Source organism: Panthera leo, chromosome F2, assembly GCF_018350215.1.
Source record: "Panthera leo isolate Ple1 chromosome F2, P.leo_Ple1_pat1.1, whole genome shotgun sequence".
In the NCBI taxonomy this organism is placed as follows: domain Eukaryota; kingdom Metazoa; phylum Chordata; class Mammalia; order Carnivora; family Felidae; genus Panthera; species Panthera leo.
Genome location: NC_056695.1, coordinates 81,243,619 through 81,267,031, shown reverse-complemented (window position 1 = coordinate 81,267,031; position 23,413 = coordinate 81,243,619). Strand labels below are relative to the sequence as shown.

General features: G+C 64.4%; 1 protein-coding gene across 8 annotated transcripts in view; it reads left to right on the top strand.

The window, feature by feature from the left end:
* Positions 1–23,413, top strand: part of TSNARE1 (t-SNARE domain containing 1) — a 140,486-nt gene that overhangs the window by 75,831 nt on the left and 41,242 nt on the right. For 3 of the 8 annotated variants that reach the window (XM_042923797.1, XM_042923794.1, XM_042923795.1), the window contains 3 exons: positions 6,394–6,555; positions 16,937–17,009; positions 18,240–18,671. In XM_042923797.1, coding sequence (XP_042779731.1) covers positions 6,394–6,555; positions 16,937–17,009; positions 18,240–18,671 — 667 coding nt within the window. Of the gene's footprint in view, positions 1–6,393; positions 6,556–16,936; positions 17,010–18,239; positions 18,672–22,286; positions 22,370–23,413 lie in introns of all 8 variants that reach the window. The other 5 variants (XM_042923799.1, XM_042923798.1, XM_042923800.1 and 2 more) reach the window with 3 other exon arrangements.

Below are 23,413 nucleotides of genomic sequence, written 5' to 3'. Positions count from 1 at the left end.
GGGTGAGGAGAGAGACTCTCGGCGGACGGGTAGGTAGGAATGCCTTTAGTCTGATGATGGGTGTCTTCAAAAGCCCCACAGTTAGCATCGCACCTCCTGGGGAGATGTTCAGATCTTTCCTCCTGTGACCGCGGACAAGACCCTGTGTCTAGTCGTATCCCCTCTACTCCCCGCTGCGCTGGAGGGCGTGTCCAGTGCACTAAGACATGAAAAATAAATGAAAAGTAGGAGAATTGGGGCGGAGGAAAGCACTTCAGAGACATGACTGCATTACTAGAAGAGGTGATCGGATCTGCAGATAAACTTAGAATTAGTGAGTGGCTGTAACAGGGTCAGTAGACAAGGAAACATCGTGCTAGCAAAAGACAGCTTGAAAGTGAAATTTAAAACAGTGATGCCCCTTGTATTAGCATCAAAACTAAAAGAGGCCTTTGAGCGGCTGTTTGAACAAGAGTCCCGCCCTGCAGTGGGGAATGGAAGGTCCGTTTGGGGCTCGACGCCGGACCGGCGGGGGGCTGGAACTGGGAAGAAGGATCCTGTTGAGCAGATGACCAGTCCAAGTGCAGACACCCCAGCCCCTGCATCCCGGTGTCGGGGTCGCCAGGGAAACGGTGCCGTCAGTTACCGATGCAACAGTGCCGTGCTCACACAGAGACTAGCTGGCAAGGCCAGCTCCTGCGGTGGGCATGTCCTCCGTGGCCAGTGGGGCCCTCCTGGTGATGAGGCGGGGTCGTTGGCTTGCGCGCGTCCCTCTTGTGCTGCAGCGACGGGCCCCTGTCCACCCCGCCCCCGCCCCCCACCCGCAGTGGGCTTGGCGGAGTGCCACGTGATGCAGGTGCTTTGGCCGAACAAAGGAGGACGAGTTGAGTCTGAAACAGGGAAGGACGTTGTCGTCCGAGGCGCCAAGCCCGGCACAGCTGTGAAGGCTCTGTCTCTTGGTGAGAAAGTGCCCCAGGCCACGGCCCGTTCTTACGTGGCCGAGAGGGGCCGGGAGCCCGCGTGCACGCGACTGCCGTCGCCAGCGGATCCTTTACCGTAACCCACCCCGTGCACAAAGAGCACTTCAGCTGGATCACAGACATACATGTGAAGGATAAAGCAGCGAAGCTTCTAGAAGATACCATAGGGGTCTATCTTCACATCTTTATGGTGAGCTAACGTTTCTTACACAGATGAAAATGTACTAAGTATAAAGAAGAGACTTTGTTAAATTAATGCACCCTGAAGAGAGTGAAGAAGGCGACCTGTGGCATTAAAGAAGGTGTTTACATAACGCGCACCTGAAAACGATTTATGTCCGTAACATGTAAAGGTCTCCAACAAACCAATAAGAGAAAGGCAGACAGCTGCTTTCAAAAACCTAAAAGGACGAAAGCCATAGGCACGTCACAGAAGGGCACATCCAAATGGCAGGTGGGGACACGTGTGCTCAGCATCTGCCATCAGAAGAGGGAAAGCGACCCCATGGTGCTGTCACCACACGTCGCCCTGTACCACCAAAGTAACTAAGAACAGTCAGACACGCAGGAAAACACCCAGTCTGGTGAGGATGTGGGGCGGCCGGCAGCCTCGTGTCCTCCCACTGGAGGCACGGAGCGGCGCCGCCACTCGGGGACGCCGAAACGTTCACTGGAGTCACGCGTTTTCTTTCCCGTGACCTCGCCGTTCCACCCCAAGCACAGAGCCGGGGGAGACGCACACGTGTGCCCACCAGAGGTCACACTGAAGAATGCCCGTGGCAGCCGGACACGAGACAGCAGACTCCTGGGAAGGGAGCCAGCCTTCAGCGGAACGGCGAGATCTTCGGTGCGGAATTCACGCGCAGAAGCCTGTCGCCAGCCAGGCCCCCCGGTGTGACCTCGGACAGGATGGCGAGCCAAAGAAGCCTGAAACCGAGGAGGACAGAGATCAAAAGCAGGTCAAAGTGGTGGGCAGTGTTAGAAGCCAGACGGTGTTTTCCTGGGCTGGAGGCAGCCGAATGACCGGGGGGCTGGAGCGGCCCTTCTGGGGTGCTGGGACGCTGGCAGTGCTCGCGGTCTCTCCCGTCTAAGAATTCAGACCCGTATGCTTCTGATTTGGGCATCGGACTGTACGTAGATGTGTTGTGTTTCAGCAGAATTTTTAGAAAAGGAAGGGAAGGGTCAGCAGTGCTTCTGAGAAATTGTGAAAGATCAGGTTATTTCCGGGAGTTCTGCAGACTGGAAATGACGCGATGACAATCGTCCCCTGTTCGACGCGGGCACCGTTGCTGCCCCGATGCCGCAGACTGTGTGGCTGCTGTCTGCCGGCGGCGGTCCTGGCGGGAGTGAGGGGTGCCCGGCGGCCCCCTTCTCCCATCTGAGCCGAGTGTCCGGCTCAGACCCTTTGGGCCGTGGCTGGCGGCCACGTGGGCCAGTCTCAGACCAGGTGAGGCCCAGGCGGTGTGTGTGGGCTGGCTCCCGCCCCTCACGGGGGACCGTCCGCAGTCTGTGCTGCCGTCGGCCGGCTCGGCACGGATTTCCACCGGAGGTGCGCGTGGCCGCGGCCGCGGCGGGAAAAGCACGCCTCACCTTCCTGTGCTCCCCGGAAATCCTGCCTCACCGCCCCGCTGGGCACAGGGCGGGAGGGCCCCGGCTCTGTTATTTCATGTGGGTGTTGGGGGAAGGGTTGCTACAGTCCTGCCAGTTCCGACGTTCTGGGCTTTGACAAGTCTCCAGAAACTTCCGTTAGCTCACAAACAGAGTCATTTACTCTGTGGCGAAATTGATGACCAGGCTTGGGCTGCGAAACAGAAGCAGTTTTCCCAGGCCTGGGACCGGCTCGCACCCTGACCCCTGCCCTCCCACGGGTCACGGGTGTTCCTGCGCGGAGCCCAGGGTCGGAGTGCGCGAGAAAGTGGCCCGTTTCCCAGAGCCCCCGGGAACCCTGGGACCCTGGTGTGCCTCCTCCCCGCCTCCCTGAAGGCGCCGCAGGCCTTGGTTCTTCTCACGGGAAACCACTCACAGCCCCGAGGTCCGGCAGTCACGTTGGTTTGTGGGTCTCTTCTGTGCAGAGCGGGACCCAAACCGTCGGCCTTGGAGGGAGGAGAAAGCCCTCTTTGTTGGCCGCCTCTTGAGCTGGAAAACCATCACAGGGCTGTCCCCTCCACGCCGGCCCCAGCGTCTTGCCAGCAAATCCCTAATCCCCAAATCGGGTCTTTGTGAGGAGAATAAAGGGACACTTTCTGATCCTTGCACGAGATCAGGCGCTCAAGCCATTTCTTGCTGCCCTGTCTTGTCACGAGCCGCTCAGGGAGTGCGGCCCGTACCTGGGGAGGCGTGGGTGGGCCGTACCCCGGGAGGTGAGGGCACCTGGGGAGGCGAGGCACGCAGACTCCCTTTGCTCCCAGCTTTCGTGCTGCTTCCGCGGAGCCCCAGACTCCGGGGGAGGTCACGTGGTGCCCCGTGGCACGTCTGTCACGGGTGTGTCTGACTGCTTCCGTTAGTGGGTCTGTAGGGATCCTTGTATAGGAGCACTGTGGTCTTCCAGTCCCTTCTCCGGGAGCAGATGCAGTGAGGGTTCCTGTGTCCTGTCCCCGGCTGCACAGTGAGGGGGCCTCGGGGCAGCTGTCACCACGGGGGATTGTCGCATGTCCCTGGGAAGCACCAGGCCCTGTGGAGCCTCCCGCTGCTGCTCTGGGATGGCCTGGGGGGGCGGGGGTGGGGGGGGAGGCGGTGCACACGCTCCCGTCTGGGGGCGGCACCGTGGCTTCCACGCAGGAACCCGCGTCTGTGTCCCGAAGCCTGCCTGCGCTCACCTCCTTTCCTTGTGCGCCTGCGGACGGCAGTGAGGTTTCCCGTCCTGACCCCGGGGTGGGGTGTCAGCCCCGTGCCGTGGGGGTAGACCCTGGGCTGGGGGATCCGGGGAACTCCCCAGGGCCTTGCCACCCGGGCCAAGGCGCCGGCAGGCAGCAGGGGGGCCCCACAGGGTCGCTCCTGGGGGGGGCGCTGCTGTGTGGCGGGCACCCGGGGGTGTGGGGTCGTCGTCCCATTCTGCAGATGAGGACGCTGAGGCCCGGAGAGCGTGCCGGCAGGCGCTGGGCCAGACGCCGTGGCTCGGCTGCGTGCCAGCCCCTCCTGGCACCGCTCGCTTCCTCCCGCCCACACCGGGAAGGGGGGGTGGTAATTGCCACCTTGGACCAGTAGTGCTTGTCAGCGGATTTTTTGGTCTTTTATTTTATATTCACGTATCCACGTATTTATTTATGTAAAGGCCTCTGCTGACTCTGGGGGAAGGGGCTCTGCCCGTGGCATGTGGACTGGGGGAGGACGTGGGCTCTGGAAGGAGAGCTGGGTGAGTGCGGGCCTCACGGTGCCTTCCTTGCACGAGGGTGAGCGCGTCCACCGCATGGGGTGTGGGTGGCACTGGAGAGAGCACCTGTCCCTCCGGGGCTCCTAGCGGTGGTCCCGTGGTCACGAGGGCCTCCCGCAGGCAGGTCGCCCGGGCCGTCCAGCCGTCCCTGTGTTTCCTCGGTGTCGTCGCACATGCACACGTGGCTTTCAGGGTGTCCTGGGCCTGCCCGTGCTGGCGTCGGTGAGAACTGCGCTGAAGCCTTTGTGTCTGTGCACGGAGCTCCTGGCGTCCGTCCGCCGTGTCCCCAGGCCTGACGCAGGGTGGGCGGTCACGGGCCCTGAGCGCGCGCGGCACAGGCTGTGTTCTCCCTGCTGCCCAGGTCATCTGAAGGCCGCCTGGTGGGCCGTGGTGGCTGTGGCACGGCCAGCACCCTGCCACGTGGCCGAGTGGCACAGGAGAGCAGGAAGGTGGTCTCGTCATGAAGGGAAAGGAGAGGATAGGCAGGTGGTAGCTTCTGAAGCCTCCTTGCGGGCTGACCACCGCAGAGCAACGTGGAGTCTGGGGAGGGAGGCCCCGAGACGGACGTCCCGCCCTGCATTTCGGCCCCGGCCCGTCGCCGGCACGCACGAGGGGCTCAACAGGAGCTCGGGGCTGGCACTGGGTGACTGGGGGCGGCAGCTGTGTCCTGCTCTCTGTCTCTGGGCAGGAGGAGGAGCCGTGGGGCCGGATGGAGGGCAGGAGGGGAGCTGAGGAGGCCCCGGTGCGGCTTGGGGCGCGGAGTCAGCTGGGGAGGAAGCTGCTCCAGCCGTGGGCTCAGGCTCGCGCCCCCCCTGCCACCCCTGGGCTGGGTGCACCACGGAGCCTTCAGCTGGGTTTCACTTGCTGCCTCTTGTGGGTTCCTTGGCCTCTCGGCCCCAGTGTCCTCGTTCGTAAAACGGGCCCATAGTGCTTTGTCTTTTGCAGGCGGTCAGGAGTGTCAGAGGCAGCTGGCTCGAAGGAGATTGGACACTGGGGGGCTGGGGGTGGAACCTGGGGCTGCCAGGTGGCTCCGCCTGTCCTCCAGCCTTCCCGGTTGCCCTTTTGATGTCTTTCTCTTACACACACACATGCACACACGCGTACCCACACTCACCTCTCTGACACGAAGGAGAGCTTGACTGACCCGGGGGTGGCGGGCGGGGGGGGGACCTGGGCTGTGCCGGGCCCGGCATCCTGATGGGGGCAGGGCCGAGGCGCGCACATCCTTTGCGTGAAGTCACAGCTCCGGCGTGGGGCTCACCCCTGCCTCCCGCTCTCCTCTCCCCTGTGCGGTGCCCAGGGTGGAGACAGCGCCCCCCCCAGGCACCCCAGCTCCCCCGCTCAGGACCTGACACTCGCCTCGCTTGTACTCAGAGTATCCCATCGGAGAGCAGATGGTTAATGGAAGGGAAGAGCCGCCATTTTACTGGATCCCCAAATTTGGTAAACTAAAGAAATCAGTAAAGAATGAAACCACGTGAAAAACCCTCTGGCTTCTCTTCCCCGCGGCCTGGTCACAGCGAAGGGGTTCGCAGGACGTCACGCGGTCCCCGGGGGCACGCGCCCCCAGCCGTGTGGGAGCCCACGCCTCGGTTTCCGCAGCTCCCGCTGGGACCCACGGCCGCCTCCGGAACCGGTGGGCGCATGGCCTCCCGTGAGAAGCTGCGGTCTGTGTTGGTGTGTGAACAGGTTTCACCAGGAGCTGGGGATGCCGGGACTCATGTGCTCCCGCGGGGTTGCGGGGGTCTGCCGGGGGCGCCCCGCAGCCGGGCCTGGGATGGCCAGAGGCCGGCACGGCGTGTCCACCGGACGCTGATCGCCGGGGCAGCCCTGTGAGGGCGTCCCCCCGAAGGCGGCCCGCCAGAGGCCCCGTCGGGGGTGCAGAACCCGGGCCGTGGGGCCTCTCCCCTCCCAGGAGTGCGGGGTGGGGGGGCGTGCACAGCCCCGGAGGCTCCTGGTGCCCAGAGCCGAGGCTTAGCCCCGACGTGGAGCTGCCGCTGCCGGCCCGGGACAAGGCCATTTCCTGGGCCGCACCCGGGCTAACCGGCCTGTCTCTGTTGCCAGCAGAGTCCCCGGGCCCCTTTTGCTGAGCTGCCCGACGATGAAAAGATCTTTAACGGGGGTGACGGCATGTGGCAGGGCCAGGAGCAGGCGCTGCTTCCCGAGATCACCGAGGAGGACGAGGAGGCCATCCGGCTGCGCGAGGAGGCCATCCTGCAGATTGAGGTGAGGCCCTGGCCTGGCGAGTGTGCGCGTGTGTGCAAGCAGGGGCGTGACCGTGTGAATCCCTGTACCGGTGGCCCCTGTCCCTGGACACCGGAGGTGCATCGGGAATGCAGGAGGGCTGCTGGCCCTGCCAGTGGGGGGCTTGAAGCCCTGTGAGCCCCGCCCCCCCTTCTCCCCTGGGCCTCCCTCTGCTCATCTGCAGGGGGAGGGGGAGCCTCTTGCAGGGGCTGGGGTTCTGGACAAACGTCCTCTGAAAGCACCTTTGTCTAGAGAAACAGGGACCTGGGCAAGGTGGTAAACTGAGTCACCAGCTCAGGACCCGTTGCCGCGTCTCCTGTCCCACCCTGAAGGAGGTGGATGCCCCCCCAGAGAGGCGGGGTTCGGCCCCTTACTTCTGGGGTCCCCCCACTGCAGCCGCTGCCTCGGTGAAGCCCCACCCCCTCACCCTGTCCTGCTCCCCCAAGGGGAAGGTGCACCTGCTCGGGGCCCTGGCAGGAGGCAGCACCGGAGACAGGCCTCTGCTCTCCCTGAGACACCAGATAAGGACCAAACACACGCACGCCCACGCCTCTCTGTTGGCACAGCAGGACTGACTTTCTGCCAGAGGCTGACGAGGGAGTCCAGGCACGGTCACCCTTAAAGACATGGGGGGCTGGGGTCCCTAGAGGGGGATCTGCTGTTGTCTCTGGCTCAAGAACTGAGGTCCTGCAGGAAGGGCCCGCAGCCCTGCTGGCACCGTGGGCGGTGGGGGCAGGGCCAGGGGCCAGGCTGCTCTCCATGATGGGGCCTCGTGCTGGCGCCCAGGGAGCTGACGCTGCCGACCAAGTGCGTGGCCTGGGGCCCCTGAGTAGGTCGAGGGCCCACCTCTGAGGTGGGCTGTGGGGTTCCTTGTGCCCTGCTGTGGTTCTCTGTGTGGTGAGCATAGGTGGAGGGGTGGGCTTCACCAGGGGTGATGGGCCCCACGTGGAGGCCTGTGCGGGGCAGCCGAGCTGGAGGGGCCTGGGGCTGCGGGCCAACCTGGGGCCTGAATCCGGCCAGTCCTGTCTGTGGGCCTCGGAGCCTGACGGGGGTCAGCGGGGGACCGCACGGGCTGTGGCCAGCTGCGTGCTGAGCCTCAGTTCCCTCCTCTGCCCCACGAGGGTGGCGTGGGAGCAGCCAGGGTCTTGCCATGGTGCTCCCAAGGCCGCCTGCCAGTGCACCTGCGATGTCCCCTCTCCCTCCCCCAGTGCTGCAGCTGGTCCCAGTGACAGCTTCTCCATGTGATGAGTGAGCCAGGGGCAGAGGCCAGGCTGGAGTCCCAGGGACAGACGGGTGTCCCCCGGCCCCCACGGGGCCAGCCTGGAGCCTAGCTGCTCAGGGTGATGGGGGTTGTCTGTCCAGAGCTGGAGAGGACAGCGGACCGTGGTGTGGGCGGGTTGTGGGGAGCAGCCTCAGGAGACACAGGGGTGGCTCACACTTGAGCTGCTGGCAGCTTCCCTGTGGAGCTGAGCAGGCTCTTGCCACCCCCACAACCTGCCCCCCACGGTCTCCCCTTTGCCTCTGGTTGCTAGCCTGTTATTGTCCAGCAGAACAGGGGCCTCACCTGTCAGGTGTCCGGCCCAATCCCCAGGGCCCTCAGCAGCTTGCTCGACAGACGTGTTGAATGAACCCAGACAAGTGGTCAGCCCCCCCACCACAGGGGCCACTCCCCCTAGCGATAGAGGCCTGTGTCCTACACCCGTGTCTGGGCCGCCCTCCTCCAGGCCGGGTAAGGACCCCCGTAAGCAGCCTGTCATCCTCTAGTGGCTCCCATGTGGGAAGTTGCTCCTGTCCACCAGGGTCATCAGCTGCTGCCCTTCAGCTTGCTGTCCAGGAGGGTCTCTGCCTGCTTGCCCAGCCCTGGACCTGCTTTTTGGCCAGGTGGCTGTGCAGGGCTGCGAAGGGGGCCTGGAGCCCCACAGACGCGGTGCCATCACCCGCGTCCTTTCCCCGCCGGCCCCACGCAGGGTCCCTGTGCCCAGACCGCTGGCCCAGAAAGCTGTAAGCAGTGTCCCTGTATCCCTTGCTTTCATCCAGCTCTGCTGCTTCCGCTTCTCCAGCGGAAGTGCTTGGCCCTGGGACGGGGTAGCCCCGCCCCACCCCTCCCGGCTTCAGCCCCGCCCAGCTCCGCCCTTCCACGCCCCTCCCCTCCCAGCTTCAGCCCCGCCCAGCCCCGCCCTCCCCATCTCCACCCCTCCCTACTCTGCCCTGCCCAGCCTCGCCCCGCCCCCTGCCCAGCTCAGCACAGTTCCCCCCCACTCTGCCTTGCCTAATGAAGCCCCGCCCAGCCGCACTCAGCTCCGCCCTTAGCCCGGCTCCGCCCTGCGCTGCCTCGCCCTGACCCATTGTGCCCTTCCAAGGCCATGCCCCTGACGGCCCTGCTCAGTCCGGCTCCTCCCTGCTCACAGATGACCTTAGCACAGCTGTCCTCTGTCCTGACCCCTGGCCTCCTGGGCCTGGACTCTGCGTGCTTTCCCAGCCTGGGCTCCGTCCTCCTGCCACCAAGTGCCGGCAGGCCTGTGGCGGGCCCAGGCCTTCCCTGGGCCTCACATCCCCTCCCGTGGGAAGCACTGGCTGGCTGTCATCAGGCTGCCGGAGTTGTGGAGTATGAGAGCAGGGCTGCAGGGCTGCCTTGTAGGGCTAGCCTGAGACACCCCTGCCCCAGACACTCTCCCTCACGGTCTGGAGGCCCGGGCTGGTGGCCTCCCCCTTCTGTTCCCCACGGGGAGACTAGGATTCAGAGGGATAGCTCTGGGGACACCCACCCACAGAGAGCTGCGTCTGGCTGTGTCAGGAGCCTCACCGCCCCAGGGACGGCCGCGCTAGGCCTTCGGGCTCAGACGGCCCTTTCCAGTGAGAAGCGCAGGGCGGGAGCCCTGCACCCGCGAAGGGAGCTGTGCCAGCCCGGGCACCCTGGTCCCAGGCACGCGCTCACAAGTCAGGGCCCTGTCCCCCACTTCCCGATGGGGGAGGCCACGCTGCTGGGGCCCACGCGGCCCGGGCCCTGGCCCCTCCTGGGGGAGGTGAGCAGCGCACTTGCACGAGCCAGGTCGGCGGGTGAGTCCCTCCCACAGGGAGTGGAGGGGGCTGGGACACAGCCCACTTTCCACGGGGCTAGCTCTTGGCCTCCTTGGGGCTCCTTCTCCTGGCCCCTGATTTGGAGGCGGGTGGTCTCTGGCTTCCAAGCCTAAGGCCCCTTCCTGACGTTGGTCCCAGATGGGCCAGGCCCTAGGTGACCCCAGACCTCCCAGGGTTCCAGGGGGCAGGGTGTCAGGGATGCTGGGGCAGGTGTTGGTGCCTGGCAGCCTCCGGGCCAGCGGCCCCGTCAGTAGAGCAGAGGGAAGGAAGGGAGGGACTGCACGTCCCAGTGGGAGCTCAGGCTTTAACTGGGCGTGGGCGGAAGAAGCAGGATCCACGAGCCACACAGTTAAGTCGTGTCTAGGAGCTGCTGCCCCTTCCCACCGCGGGTCGGCAGGTGACGGGCGGTGGAGCGTTCTGTCCCCAGGCCCGCGTGCTGCCCCTTGCCAAAGCTGTGCCAAAGCCAGTGCCGGCACTGCCGGCCGACCCCTCCTCTCTGGCCGTCCTCTCCTGGGAGTCTGGCCCGCAGGGGTGAGTCCCTACTTCCTGTTCCCACTGACGACGTACCCTCGGCCACCGAGCACATACGGCAGGGCCATCGCCAGCCTGGGCAGAGCCAGCTCTCCGAGCCACAACCTCTCCCGTCCCTTCTGGTCTCAGGTCCCCTCTCTAGGCCCATTTCTTGGTCCTGTGGGGCTGTCAGAAATGGGGAACCTCAGACAATGGGCTCTGGGGATCCCTGGGGGCACCGTGGTGACTTCAGGTGGAGCTAAGGGTCAGTAACAGGAAGGCGCCCCTCGAGACCTTGGCTGAGCTCCCTGCCCTGGGAGGTGCCTACCTCCCAGGGGAGCAGAAGGTCGTGTCCGGGACCCTGTGCTGCAGGCCCGCGGGCGAGGCTGCCCCTCGCTTCTTCCTCCCGGGAACGAGCCTGCCCCTGGAAGGTGGCTTGCCCATTGTCCTCACAGCTGCAGCCGGGACCATCCCTGGGCCCTCGTGGCCTGTCACCACCAGAGCTGCGGGCTGTGGCGGAAAGAACAGTCCCTCGCTGCAGGCAGCAGGCAGGCCAGAGCCTGGAGGGAGGGTGGAGGCAGGGGAGGCCCCCCCAGTGGCCAAGGTAGAAGCTTCCTTGTTCCCTTGTGGGGAGGGGCTGGCTGTCCTCGGGCATCTCTTGGTCACAGAGGGGAAATAGAAGTCTGGCCCAGGCTCCCAGCCCCAGCCATGCCACTGCCTGGCCATGGGAGCCCTGGGGTCTCTTGCGGAGGCTTTAGTTTGCCTGTGAGAGGGGACAGTGACACCAGTCTCTCCTTGAAAGGGTTAAGGGACCATGAAAGATCTTTGTCAGCCCACGGGTGACAGCGTGCTGCAGAGCTGAGCTGCCCGGCAGGGACGTCACTTGGGCAGAGTCAGCGCCGGCAGGTGTGGCTGGGGCAGCGCCTAGCTGACGGCGGCCCCTCCCCGCCCTCCCTGGGGAGCTCCTCTGAGGCCCCTGCCCCAGGTCAGACCCTCCCCGGCCTGGCGCAGCCTGCTGCCGACCGGGGGTTCACCCGGGTGCGAGGCTTCGCTGTCAATGAGGTGCTGAGGTCGGCCGAGAGCCTGGGCACCAATGCGGTAATGGCAGGGTGGGCCTTCCGGGTGCCGGCGTTTTCCCAGGGAAGGAAGACTGCTGTCTCCAGGTGCTGGGATCTTCCCGGCTTCTTAGCGTGAAGAGCCCGTGGTGCTTTTGTGACTTAGCCTTGGAAGTCATACAGCCTCGCCTCTGCCCTGTTGGTTACGGCACTTCCGGCGGCCTGTGCGGGCCCACCCCTTGGTGGGGGCATGCCAGGGTCCCTTCTTAGGAGAAGCACAGCAGGTATGTCGGGGTGGCCATTTCTGGGAGGTGCAGCTTCCAGGTCCCCCCCCCCCCCCGAACACACACGCCATTTCGTGGACCACGCTTTCCCCGTCCCTGTCCTCCAGCTGTCCTGGCTCTTTCCACACGCTGGCACAGACACTCGAGCAACTTACTCCTTCTACCTTTAGGTCTTGGCTCAAATGTTGGCCGTCTAGAGTTCCAGTGTCCCTCTCCTTTGTCTAGCATACTGTTCAGTGCTTTATGTTAATATTTCTCTCTCTTCGTGAGAATGAAGCCCCACGGCGGCAGGGATCCTTGTCTGTTTAGTCACTGCAGCGGTCCCAGCACCACAAAGGACACATGATGCTATCTGGGCACTTGATGACTGTTCCTCGAACAAGCAAATAGACGAGTGGAAGGATGAGGGATGGATGGATGGGAGACGGATGGTAGGTGGACAGATAAGCGGATGGATGGATGGGTGGATGGATGGTGTGTAGGTGGATGGATGGGGGGGTGGATGGATGAATGTGTCTTAAGTGTTGGGACTCCACAGCAGATCTGTGACTTAATGAGAGGGCTCTGTTGCCTTTATTTATATGCATCATTTTAGCAGCCCCCACAAAAGCTCTGTGAGAGTGAGCACTCCCGTGTTCCAGTTTTATCGGAGACGGAGCGGAGGCTTAGAGAAGCCGCGTCACTTGGCCTGGCCATGCAGCTCGTGCGTGGCAGAGCAGGGATTCGAGCCCAAGCTGCCTGACTCAGGAGCGGGGCTGTGCCGGCTGGCTGCAGTGTCTGACCCCTGCCTCTCAGCCTCTCTCCCAGATGGGAAGGATGCAGGCGGTCGCCGAGGGGGCGCGGGGCCCGGGAGCCGGGAGCGGAAGGAGCCAGCCCCTGAGCCCCAGCCCTGCCCTGCCCTGCCCACGGCCACTTAATCCTGGTTGAGGCTGGCTCTTCCCGTCTGGAGGGAGGGCAGTGCCTCGTCTCCCAGGGTGGGGGGAGGTCGAATGAGATGGGCGCGTGCCCCTAGCCACTGCCAGCGTGGGGCAGGCTTGCCGGGCTCGGGTCTGGCTGACCGCACCGGAGCCCTAGTCGTCTGTCCGCTCCTAGCCTGGGCAGCCCCCCGGGCCGGACGGCCGTGTCTGCGCGGGGCTCCCCCCCCACCCAAGCCCACCTTACCTGATCTCACCTGTGAGGACTGGTGCTCCCTGCCCCCTCCGGAGCCGTGTGCACCTGACCCAGCACACCAGCTGGTCTGTTGCCATGGCTGCCTGGCAGGCCTGGGAGGGAGGAGGCTGGGGAGGAGGCAGAGCCACGGGGCCCAGCTACCCTCCCTGAAGGTGGCATTGTGCAGCCAGAAGGCGGGGGGCGGGGAGGGGGTGACGTGGCCGATACCTATAAATATGGGAATAAATCAGTGAAGTTTGGCTGTTCCATTAACTGGAACAGTCGTGTTCATAGGCGGATGGTTGCCAAGATTCTAATTATAAGAAGAGATCGCGTAATAGAAAAAGCGCAGTGGTATTTTCTTTCTTTTCCTTCTTAAAAGTGAGGGAACGCACAGGTGCGCGCACACACACACACACGCTTATCGAGGTTTTATTATGTCCCGTGCAAGGTTGTTATTACGTGGTGCCAGCAAAGGAACAGAAAAAAGATTCCATGAGAGCTTTTAATGAGCCCCAGTTTTAGAAGCAATCAGGAAAATAATGGCATGATTTAAACATTTACTAAGTTAAGGTGTTTTGAGTCTCTCCGTCACCCACTCTCCCGCTTTCTGGTGCCCACGCCAGGCGCACGGCTCCCAGCGCCCGCCGCCCTCGCGCACCACAGCCGCTGCCGCTTGACGTCCCTGGTGGGCGCCGTCCTTGGGTGGCTCTGGGGGCTTCCGGGCCCCCAGTGGAAGCTCACCTTCAGGCCCGTGGGCAGCCTGGCCCCGAGCCGTGCCCGTGCGTGGCTCTCACCCCGGCTCCTGGTGGGATCTACGTCTCAGGGGTGCCCCTGGGCCTGCCTGGGAGTTGGGCCCGCCTGCCCTTGGCGTCCTCCTCCGGGAGCTGAGTGAGGCCTGCCTGCCAGGGTCCCGGGCGCCCGGGACAGGGGCTGGGGGGACACTTGTCAGTGTCAGTTGCCTTTGCCCAGATGTTCCCTTTCTGCGTGCTGCCCTCTGCTGCTGGGGTGCCCGTCTGCGCCTCCTCCCGTGGGCCCTCCCTGTCCCGGCACATCGGGGGCTCTGTCCCCGGAGCCTGCCTAGTCCTCATGACCCCATCCATTCTGCAAACAGCCACTGGATGCCGGGGCGAATGAGACACAAACCCCGCACCACCGGGATGTCCCGGCGCCTCTGAGCCACCCTTCAGGAGCCACAGAACTAGGCACAGCTGTGGGACCACCTGTCTGGGGAGCACGGCTGCCCTGCCAGAGCCCCCGCAGGGAAGCCATTGGAACGCAGCCCTGCCCTGTGGTCTTGTCTGCTGTTCGTGGTGGGTGTGTGCATCCCGCTTACCTCACCGGGCTGGCCCTGCACAGGGGCCCGGCAGTCAGCCCGGCCCCCTCGCGGCGTCCCTGTCCTCCCGCTCCCGTGCCTGCAGCCCTCAGACCTGGCAGAGACCAGCTGCAGCACGTGGGACTTTGGGACACTCTCACACCCCTCATTCCTCCCCCACAGGGCTCACTTGCTTTGTTGAGCAAGGAGAGTCTTTATTCAAAAGGATCGTCACAAGCGGATGTCTCCCATCAGGTGACCTCCAGGGCCATAGGCTGTGCATACGCCCCTAGAGCCGGGGAGCGGGGATCCTCTTGTGTCTGGTGGAGGGGTGGGTGAGGTGTCTGGGTTAGGGGGTGTCCAGGCCCGGGCAGCAGACACACTGAGCTCAGAGTCTGTTCCCAAGCCTTTTGTCCTGACAGGCCAGGGGGATGATGAGCATTCAGCACCACCACCGGTGGCCTCACTCAGGGGAGGCTGTGGTGACTGAGATCCCAGAAATGGGCCCAGGCCCAGGGCTACCCAGCACCCACTCACCTGCTGCAGTCCCCGGGGCTGAGGCCCACAGGCTCCACCCTGACGGCCACCCTCCCGGCCACGGGCCGCTTCCACAGGGTGGCCATCTGCCTGCACCATGGTTAAGCCTGTAATTGAATTGTAGTTGGTAGCACACGTGGGTTTGAGATCATGCTAATTGCTTCATTTCCGAGAACACTCCGAAAAAGAAAATGAGTTTCCCCGTAATATTTTGCAGCGACCCCTGTGGAAATCGATCTGAGTTCCAGAATGAGCTGTAGAGTGGGTGGGCCTGGGGTAGGGTTCTCACCGCCCCCTCCCCGCCCCTCTCACTGGCCTGGAGGAGCCTTCCCTGACTGGGGCTCATCCCTGGCCACAAGCCAGGCACCGAAGGAGGAAGCTTTGGTTTGGATCACACGGTAGGTGAGGAAACCTGGCCCCGAGGTGAACGGTCTTGCCCAGGGCGACCTGGCTGGCCAGTGGAAGAGCTGGTCCCTGCAGGGTGGCATTCGGAAAAAGGGTGGCCTTGGAGCCAGTGGGCCCCGGTGCCGGTACCAGCCCTCCCCCCGTCTGAGAGGCCCCGGACGTCACGGAGCCTCTTGAGCGCCCAACGTCTACCGTCAGTTGGGCGTTTTGACCTGGCCTCAGGATGGTGTGTGACATGCCCCCAGCATGTGGCCTGTGAACGGAGTGGCCGTGTCCCTCACAAGCATCACTGCTAGTTTCCTGGCAAATGGAGTTAAGCAGTTGGGCAGCATGGAGGAGTGAGGTGCAAGACCCCCCTGGGCCAAATTTCTAGTCCTTGCCCTGTTCACCAGCTTCATGAAGCCACTCAGTCTTTCCATGGCAGTGGGACTGCCATCCGTCCACCATCCACTGTCTATCATCCACCCACCTACCGTCTCCATCCGTCTCTCCATCATCCATCCACCCATCCATCCCCCTGTATCACCTACCCATCCATCATCCATCCATCCATCCATCCATCCATCCATCCATCCATCCACCCACCCATCCATCCATCCACCCATCCATCCCCCTGTATCACCTACCCATCCATCATCCATCCATCCATCCATCCATCCATCCATCCATCCATCCATCCATCCACCCACCCATCCATCCCCCTGTATCACCTACCCATCCATCATCCATCCATCCATCCATCCATCCATCCATCCATCCACCCACCCATCCATCCACCCACCCATCCATCCCCCTGTATCACCTACCCACCCATCATCCATCCATCCATCCATCCATCCATCCATCCATCCATCCACCCACCCATCCATCCCCCTGTATCACCTACCCATCTATCATTTATTCATCCATCCATCCATCCATCCCCTTGTATCACCTACCCATCCATCATCCATCCATCCATCCATCCATCCATCCATCCATCCATCCACCCATCCATCCCCCTGTATCACCTACCCATCCATCATCCATCCATCCATCCATCCATCCATCCATCCATCCATCCACCCACCCATCCATCCCCCTGTATCACCTACCCATCTATCATTTATTCATCCATCCATCCATCCATCCCCTTGTATCACCTACCCATCCATCATCCATCCATCCATCCATCCATCCATCCATCCATCCACCCATCCATCCCCCTGTATCACCTACCCATCCATCATCCATCCATCCATCCATCCATCCATCCATCCATCCACCCACTCTCTATTCATCTGCCTACCATCTATCCACCCATCCATGTATCCGTTCGTCTGCCCACATCTACCCACCTGTCCATCCATCCGCCATCTATCCATCATCCATCCACCACCCGCTCATCCACCCACCCATCGTTTATTCATCCACCTGTCCACCATCTACCGACTCGTCTGTTCATCCACCCATCCACTGTCCATCCATCCACCTGCCTCTCCACCCACCCACCCACCATCCCCTCATCTACTCATCTACTGTTCATCTGTGCATCCACCGTCTGTCCATCTATCTATTATTCGTCCACCATCCAGTCATACATCTGTCTATCCATCCATCAACCCATCCTGCTTCTTCAGGATTTCTTGAGTGGCACCCGTGTGCTGACTTATGCCAGGTGCTGGCTGTACAGAGAGGGAAAGGTATCCTTCTATCAAGGAGCCCCAAAGCAAGTGTGGGGAACAAGGTGTCTACAGGACTCATGGGCCTGTAGGAGGTGCAGGCAGTGTTGGTGACACTGCTCTGCACTTGACTGCAGCTCTCTGAGGGCCAACCCTGGGTCCTCTGTACCCAGTGAGGGAGCTTACAGCCCTGGGATTCTCAGAGAGCTTGGGGTTTGGCCTCGGAGTCAGGAAACAGTATTCAGATCCCAGCCCTGTCTCTGACTTGGTTGGGAGGGGGGACCCTAGGCTTTCTTGGCTTCACCTAGCACCCCCTGATGGCTGTGCCCTTGACCGCTGCACCTAACACCTGCCTTCTTGTTTCCACAGAGTGACTTGTTGGATGTAAATCAGATTATCAAGGACTTGGCCTCCATGGTGTCAGAGCAAGGAGATGCCATTGGTGGGTATCTGAGCCACCTGCCCCACAGCCCCTTGCCCTTTCCCCCACGTGTGGGCAGGGCCGCCTCCTGGATGAATGAGACCCAGGGCAGTTCCAGGCATCTGAGGATCTGCTGCCCTCCTTCTCCATGTCCCCAGGTCTCCCCAGCCCCTCAGGAAGGCCGGAGTCAGGGAGCCTCGTGCGAGAGGGTGGCCCATCCATTCTGCTCATTGAAGAGCCCGGGCGTTTCTCCCACCCAGGGACCCCCCCTCCCGGGCGAGGACAAACTATCCTTGGGTGGGGGAGGGGTCGAGGCTGCAGCAGGTGCCTCGGCAGAGAGCACTGGACGTGTGGCGCCCAGAGTCACCTTGGAGGGGCCGCTTCTTGGGAAATGGGTGCGGTGGGGGCAGGGCCGTGCCGGGAGCAGGCTGATGTCCCTGCTCTTTCTGTGTTCCCTCCACATGAGGACCTCAGCCCCCTTCAGCCTGGCCTCTGCACCCTACGTGGCTACGTGGGCCCTCCTACTGTTCGCGTGCCTGGGCACCCAGAGTGTCTGGGGTAGGCCAGAGCCACTGGCCGGCATAGGCAGCCCCCCGCCAGCCTCTGCACCCCCGTTCCAAGGTTCTGGCATCCAGCCCGGCCGTCCCCCTGGCCATGCTGCACCCCCAGGGGAGGGTGGGGCCGGCTCCCTCCTGGGGCTGCTGTCCGGCAGGCTTCCCCTTCCCTCCTTCTCAGAGCCTGGGCTGCAGGCAGGGGTTTGCTCCACAGCTGGACAGCGGGCGGCTCCAGCGTGCCCTCGAGGCGCTCTCTCCCCAGACCCCTGCCTGGGCCCACGTCCCCCACCCCTCGCCCCCATCGGCCTCAGCACAGCTGCTGCGGCTGGTTCCACCTCTGGCTGGCTGTCTCCGGGCATGCAGAGTGCGTGTCCGCTCCAGATGGATACCCGCATGTCACCCAGATGGTCACTCAGTCCCCGTGACGGGCTGATCGGGAGGCACCGTCTCCAGGCGGGGAAGGGGAGAGGGACGGGCAAGGGCCGACCTGTGGCAACTGTGGTCCGGGCCTGGGGACCGGAGTGGCTGGGACTTCGGCATCCCGCCGCGTGCTGACGCGGGTGATCCCACCACGATGGATGACGGGCAGGGGCCCGTGTGCGCTCCTGTGGACACAGTGCACGCCTGGGGTTGTGAGCCGGGCGGCGCTCTGCTGTTCCCGGCCCGCCTGCTCCTTCAGCCTCTGGTGCCTTTCCAGGGTCCAGCAGCGGCAGGGCCACGTGCCGGCGGAGCTCCAGCCCCGAGCCAGCCGTGGCGCCCCTGCGGCCGGGCCCTCACTCCCGCACCAAGACGCGCAAGCCCAACTTCAGCCCCCAGGAGACGGAGGTGCTGGTGCAGAGGGTGGCCCGCCACTACCCGCTGCTGTTCGGGGCGCTGCGGGGCACGCCCTCCCGGAAGCACCGAGTGTGGAGCAAGATCCTGCAGGCCGTGAACGCTCTGGGCTACTGCCGGAGGGACCTGGGCGACCTCAAGCACAAGTGGAGGGACCTGCGAGGGGCGGTGCGCAAGAAGCTGGCGGAGCGCCCGCGGGCCCCCGGCCTCGTCCTCACCCCTGTCGAGCGCATGGTGGCCGAGACCTTCTCGGCCCCAGCCCCCCTAGGCGAGGGCCAGGCTGCCGAGCCCCTGCCAAGTAAGTGGCCCCCACCGCCCCGGGCCTGCCCCCCACCCCCGCCCCGTACCCGGGCTTCTGGGGAGTAGGACGCTCAGGGGAGGGCTGCGGGCCTGTGGGCGTGACCACCACCCACGTGGGGCCTTTCTGCTTCCAGATGGGAAACTGAGCCTCGGGTCGGGGAGGGGCCGGCCCACGTGGGGAGCAAAGGAGCTGGGGCTCAGAGTCAGGCTCATCCTGGCCCCAAGCTGGGACCCTTCTGGGGGTGCCCCCACCGTGACCCAGCACAGCCAGGTGCCTCTGGAGGCTCAGGGAGCAGACGACCAGGGGCCGCGCTCCTCTCCCTGTCCCCACTCAGTGCCACTCTCCTGGTGTGGGGCGGGGGAGACCGCCCCTGACCTCTGACCCCTTCCTGTGCTCTCATTGTGGGGGCTCTTCTCCCCAGGGCCCCTCAGGCCCCAGACCAGGCCAGGCCGGTCTCTGGTGGCTCTCAGCTTCCCAAGGCACACTGACGCCCCACTCTGAGCCCACGCGCCCGCCCCCAGGGCCCCCCTTTGCTGGAAGTTTCTGTGCCTGGTGAGGCAAGCGTAGGGTGCTCGATGGGCTCTTCTGCCGCACCCAGCCTCCTCTGGCCTCCAGAGTGGTGCCGCCTCGGACTCCTGTGCCGCCTCCTTCAGTGCTCCCTCCTGCTGTTCCTCCTCCTCAAGACACCTCTGCACGTCCTGGTCAGTCTGCTCGGGGGCCGCGCCCCTCCTCACGGCCAAGACGAACCCTGCGCTTCTCGGGCCGCTGCTGGAAGCATGGTGGGGATGAAGCCTGGAGCAGGACGGCTCCCTCGTGAAGGCCGCGGAGTGGACCGCGGGACTTGGCCCTGCAGAGACAGGGCCACGAGCCCCTGATGACGGATGGCCGCTTCGGAGCTGCTGGTGACCCGCTGGGGGACGTGTGTGGACCTGCTGCCGTCCCTGGGGGCTGGCCTTGATCGCGGCCAGCCTGTCATCCTGGGGGGCGCCCCACTCTCCTTACAGGCAGAGCAAGACCCGGTTTTGGGGTCCAGGGTGTGCCCACTGGAGGGGGTACTGGCAGAGGTGGCACTGGTGTGCCCGGACCCACCCCCCGAGTCCCCAGCCCTGGAGCAGGGCAGGAACTTGGTGGCTGTGTTGCTCCTGAAGGTGCCCTGTGCTGGCTGATGGTGGGGCCCGGTCCAGCCCAGACAACTCTGTCTGCCCTGCTGAACCAGGCACCCCCTTCCCCAGACCCTGCAGCCCCATGGGGACAGCCGACTGGTCTCTTAGCGCTTGGGGCTCCTCCTGGGAGTGTTCCTCCTGGGACAGTGCTGATTGTCACCGAATGGGAATGCATGGGGCCGGCCTCCCTGGCAGGGCTGAGCTATGGGGCAGGGAGGTGGCTGCAAAGCCTGATCGGGGGGGTGGGGGTTGTGCAAAGACTGCTGCTGAAGGTCCCACCAGTTCCTCTATCTGGGTCAGCATTGGCCCGGGGGCTGGGGCAGGGTCAGGCTTGAAGGGGCCCCGTCAAGGCCACGGGGGTGAGGACAGCCAGCTGACAGTGTTGTGGGGCCTCCACAGGGTGCTATCTGCTGCACCTTGGGGTGCATCCCCCTGATTTCTGTCAATGTTTGGGGGAGCAGTGCTAATGGGGGGTCTGTTTGGGCCCTGGAGGCCTGGCCCGGTGCCCAGATGCCCTGTAGCTCTCCGCAGCAGAGCCCTGCAAGGTAGCTCCCACTGAGCAGCCCTGCAGGGGGCCTGGGGGTCAGCTCAGGGCTCCTGCAATTTGCCCTTGACCCACCTGGGATCTCCGAGGTGAGGCAGAGGCCGTGTGCTTCACGGCCAGCGGAGCACCGGGGTGCCCCATGCCTGCCTGGCTGCCCCTGGGGCTCAGGACGAGGGAGCTGGCTGTGAGCGGGTGGCCAGGGGCAGAACTGTGATCTGGGGAGGGCTTTGCTGGCTGAGTGCTGAGTGCGCCCGTTCCTGGTCTCAGCTGGGCTTCAGCTGTGGGGACCACTTGTGAATCCGGGCAGTATTTTACCATCAGAGTCGGGCTCTCGGTGTCCCCAGGACCTTGCTGGGTGCAGACCAGACCTGGGCTTTGTCGGAGCTTGAGCGCAGGGTCCTGGGGCAGCCCAGGCTCCGTGTGGTTGCCGGGCACGGGAGACACCAGCTAGGAGTGCGGCCCCCAGCGCCCGGCACGGCCGTGGCCCCGCTGTCTCCTGCGCCTGGTGGCAGCCGTTCCTGTCCCGTGCACCCGCCTCTTTCCTCAGCGGGAGCCAGGTGGGGCTGCTGCCGCCCATGGCCTGGGGGTGCAAGGTGGCTTCTTGGCACAGGAGCTGGGCCGTGGCAGGGGCGGGGGCCTGGATGGACGCTGGGGGGTGGGCGCCGCACTTGCGGGAGAAGCAGGGGTGACCCGGCGCAAGGAGGGGCCAAGCTCTCCTTCCTCTCCTTCCAGTGGGGCTCCGCGTGGAGGGGCTGTGCTTAGTCCGAGGGGAAGGAGCCCCGGGGAAGACACCCCCGCAGAGCGACCCACTGGGCAGAGGGCGCGGTGCCCCAGAGGCGCTTGTGTCCATCTGCACCTTCTCTGTCCCCGGCCTCGGGCCTCCCGCGTCGCTCAGCTCAGGTGGCGCCCGGGGTGCCCCGGGGGAGGGGTGCCACTCGAACTGACCTGTTTCTGCCTCCGAAGTCCTAAGCAAAGTTCAGGCGTTCGGAGGCCTGTCTCCTTTTCCTTGAAGAGGGGACTCCGGGCGTTTGCAGTGGCCAGCAGTGAGAGCAGCCGGTCTGGGGAGAGCGCGCCTCTTGCTATGGTCACACGCTCCCTCTGTCCGGCGCCACCAGGATCCCTGGTGGTAGGAGAGGAAACGGTGTAGCCGCATCCCTCACCGGGACTCCAAGCCAGTTCCCACCGTGGGCGAACGTCCTCGTCTCAGCTCACCACTGCTCCGCACGGCCCCGCGGCCTGGCTGCGTGTTCCGAATGGGTCTGGTTATGAATTCGGACACGTTCTCATGATGCCGCCTCTTTCCCGCCAGCGTTGCTGAGTGGAATTTTCTGGTTTCCTGGGGCCGCTCTGGGCCTCGGGACGGTGGCTTAGGTGTTGCTGCCGGTGTGAGGTGTCAGGGGCTGTGTGGACACCCCCACCAGGTCCGTGCCCAGGGCCCCGCGCTGAAGTGGCCAGAGGCCAGCGCGTGCCGCTGCCCGGTCCCCTGCACCTGCGTTCACGGACCCGGTCACGGTCGTCCTCACGGCGGCTCTGGCCCCTTCTCAGAAGCAGGGGCCATGGTCAGGAGTTGGAGGACGGCCCAAGGGCGCAGAAAAGTAGCAGGGCCGGGCCTCTTTCCAGGCTGGCCTCCACCTTTCCCGAGTGGGTGGCCCCTGCCCCGAGGGCACCTTCTGACGGCTCTGGCGGCCAGCGCCTGCCCCAGCCAGGTGGCCCAGCGCCTTGCAGCCTCCGCTTCTCTGGAGTCTGGACTCCTCACCTGGCCTCTGGTGAGGCCAGGACGGGGCCTTAGTGGCCACGGGAGGGCAGGCCCCGCTCCAAGCCCCTGGGCCTGGGCTCCCTGGGCTCGCCCTCGTCACACCCTCAGGGTCGCCACTCTGTAATTGCTTCCGTTGTCTTGATTTGCAGATAGTATTGAAGCCAGCCTTGAGGCTGCGTCCTCGCACACAGAGGCGGCCAGCGAGCTCCTGGCCGGAGCCAGCCGGCACCAAGTAAGTCAGTTTGAGGGGACGGCCCGGCTGGCCCGTGGCCCCCTCCGTCCCCTGTCTCCCTGGGAGGCCCAGGCCCTGCCCTGTGCGTGGGAGGGGCACGCCCACAGGGTCTTTTCCGAGCCGAGGTGGACCGGTGTCCGAGGGGGGAGAGGCAGGACGGCGGGGTCTGCACCCAGGACGCTGTGCACGGTCGCCCGCCGTCTGCACCCCCGCGAAGGCAGGCGGCCAGGGCCTTTGCCGGCCTAGCTCTGTGGAAGCTGCAGGGAGGGAATTGGTCGAGAGTGCGAGCGGCGCCCGCCCGGGAGGTCTCACTGTGTGGGTGCACACCCATGGTTTCCCAGGACCACTCTCACCGAGGTGCCCTATGGAAAGCTCTGTGGTCTCTTTTCCCCAGAAGGGAGACGTGTGTCGGGCAGTATCTGCCTCCTTCCCAGAGGGAACCGGCCGTGGAGAGGGCTCCTCCGACCCTCCTGTTCCTGCACCTGCAGTCTAGGTGCCTGTGTGTTTCGGGTCTGCCTTTGGCCTGGCCCCGGGCTGGAAGCTGGGAGGGACCCTCCCTTCTTGGAGCCAGTGGAGCTTGGCTTGGGACCAGTTGGGTGGCTCAGAGGGAGAGAGAGCAAATATCAGACCTTTGTTCGCTTGAGACGGGGCTTAGAGCGGCCTTGGGGACGGACCACTGGGCCTCTGTGCTGACCCGCGGCGACCATGTGAGCACCTGATCAGGCCAGGCGGGCTTGGGCCTTGGTCCGGCCGGGAGGGAGGGCTGGGGAGCCAGCACCCATTCACTCATCGCTTACACACTGCTCTCTGCTCCACGCTGGGCTCTGACACGCAGATGGACCCCATGGAGCCCGCCTCTCCACCAGTGGACATCCTAAGGGGGGGGTGGGGCGGCGCGGATGGTCCAGCCTGGTGACAGGGGGACCCCGGGCTAGCGGAGCAGGGACGGCTTCCTGGGAGAGTACACGCTCTGTCCTGAAGGCCAAGTGGGATCGTCTCGGTGGAAAGGACGCTGTGCTCGGAGGCCAAAGGAGGAGCTGCCCG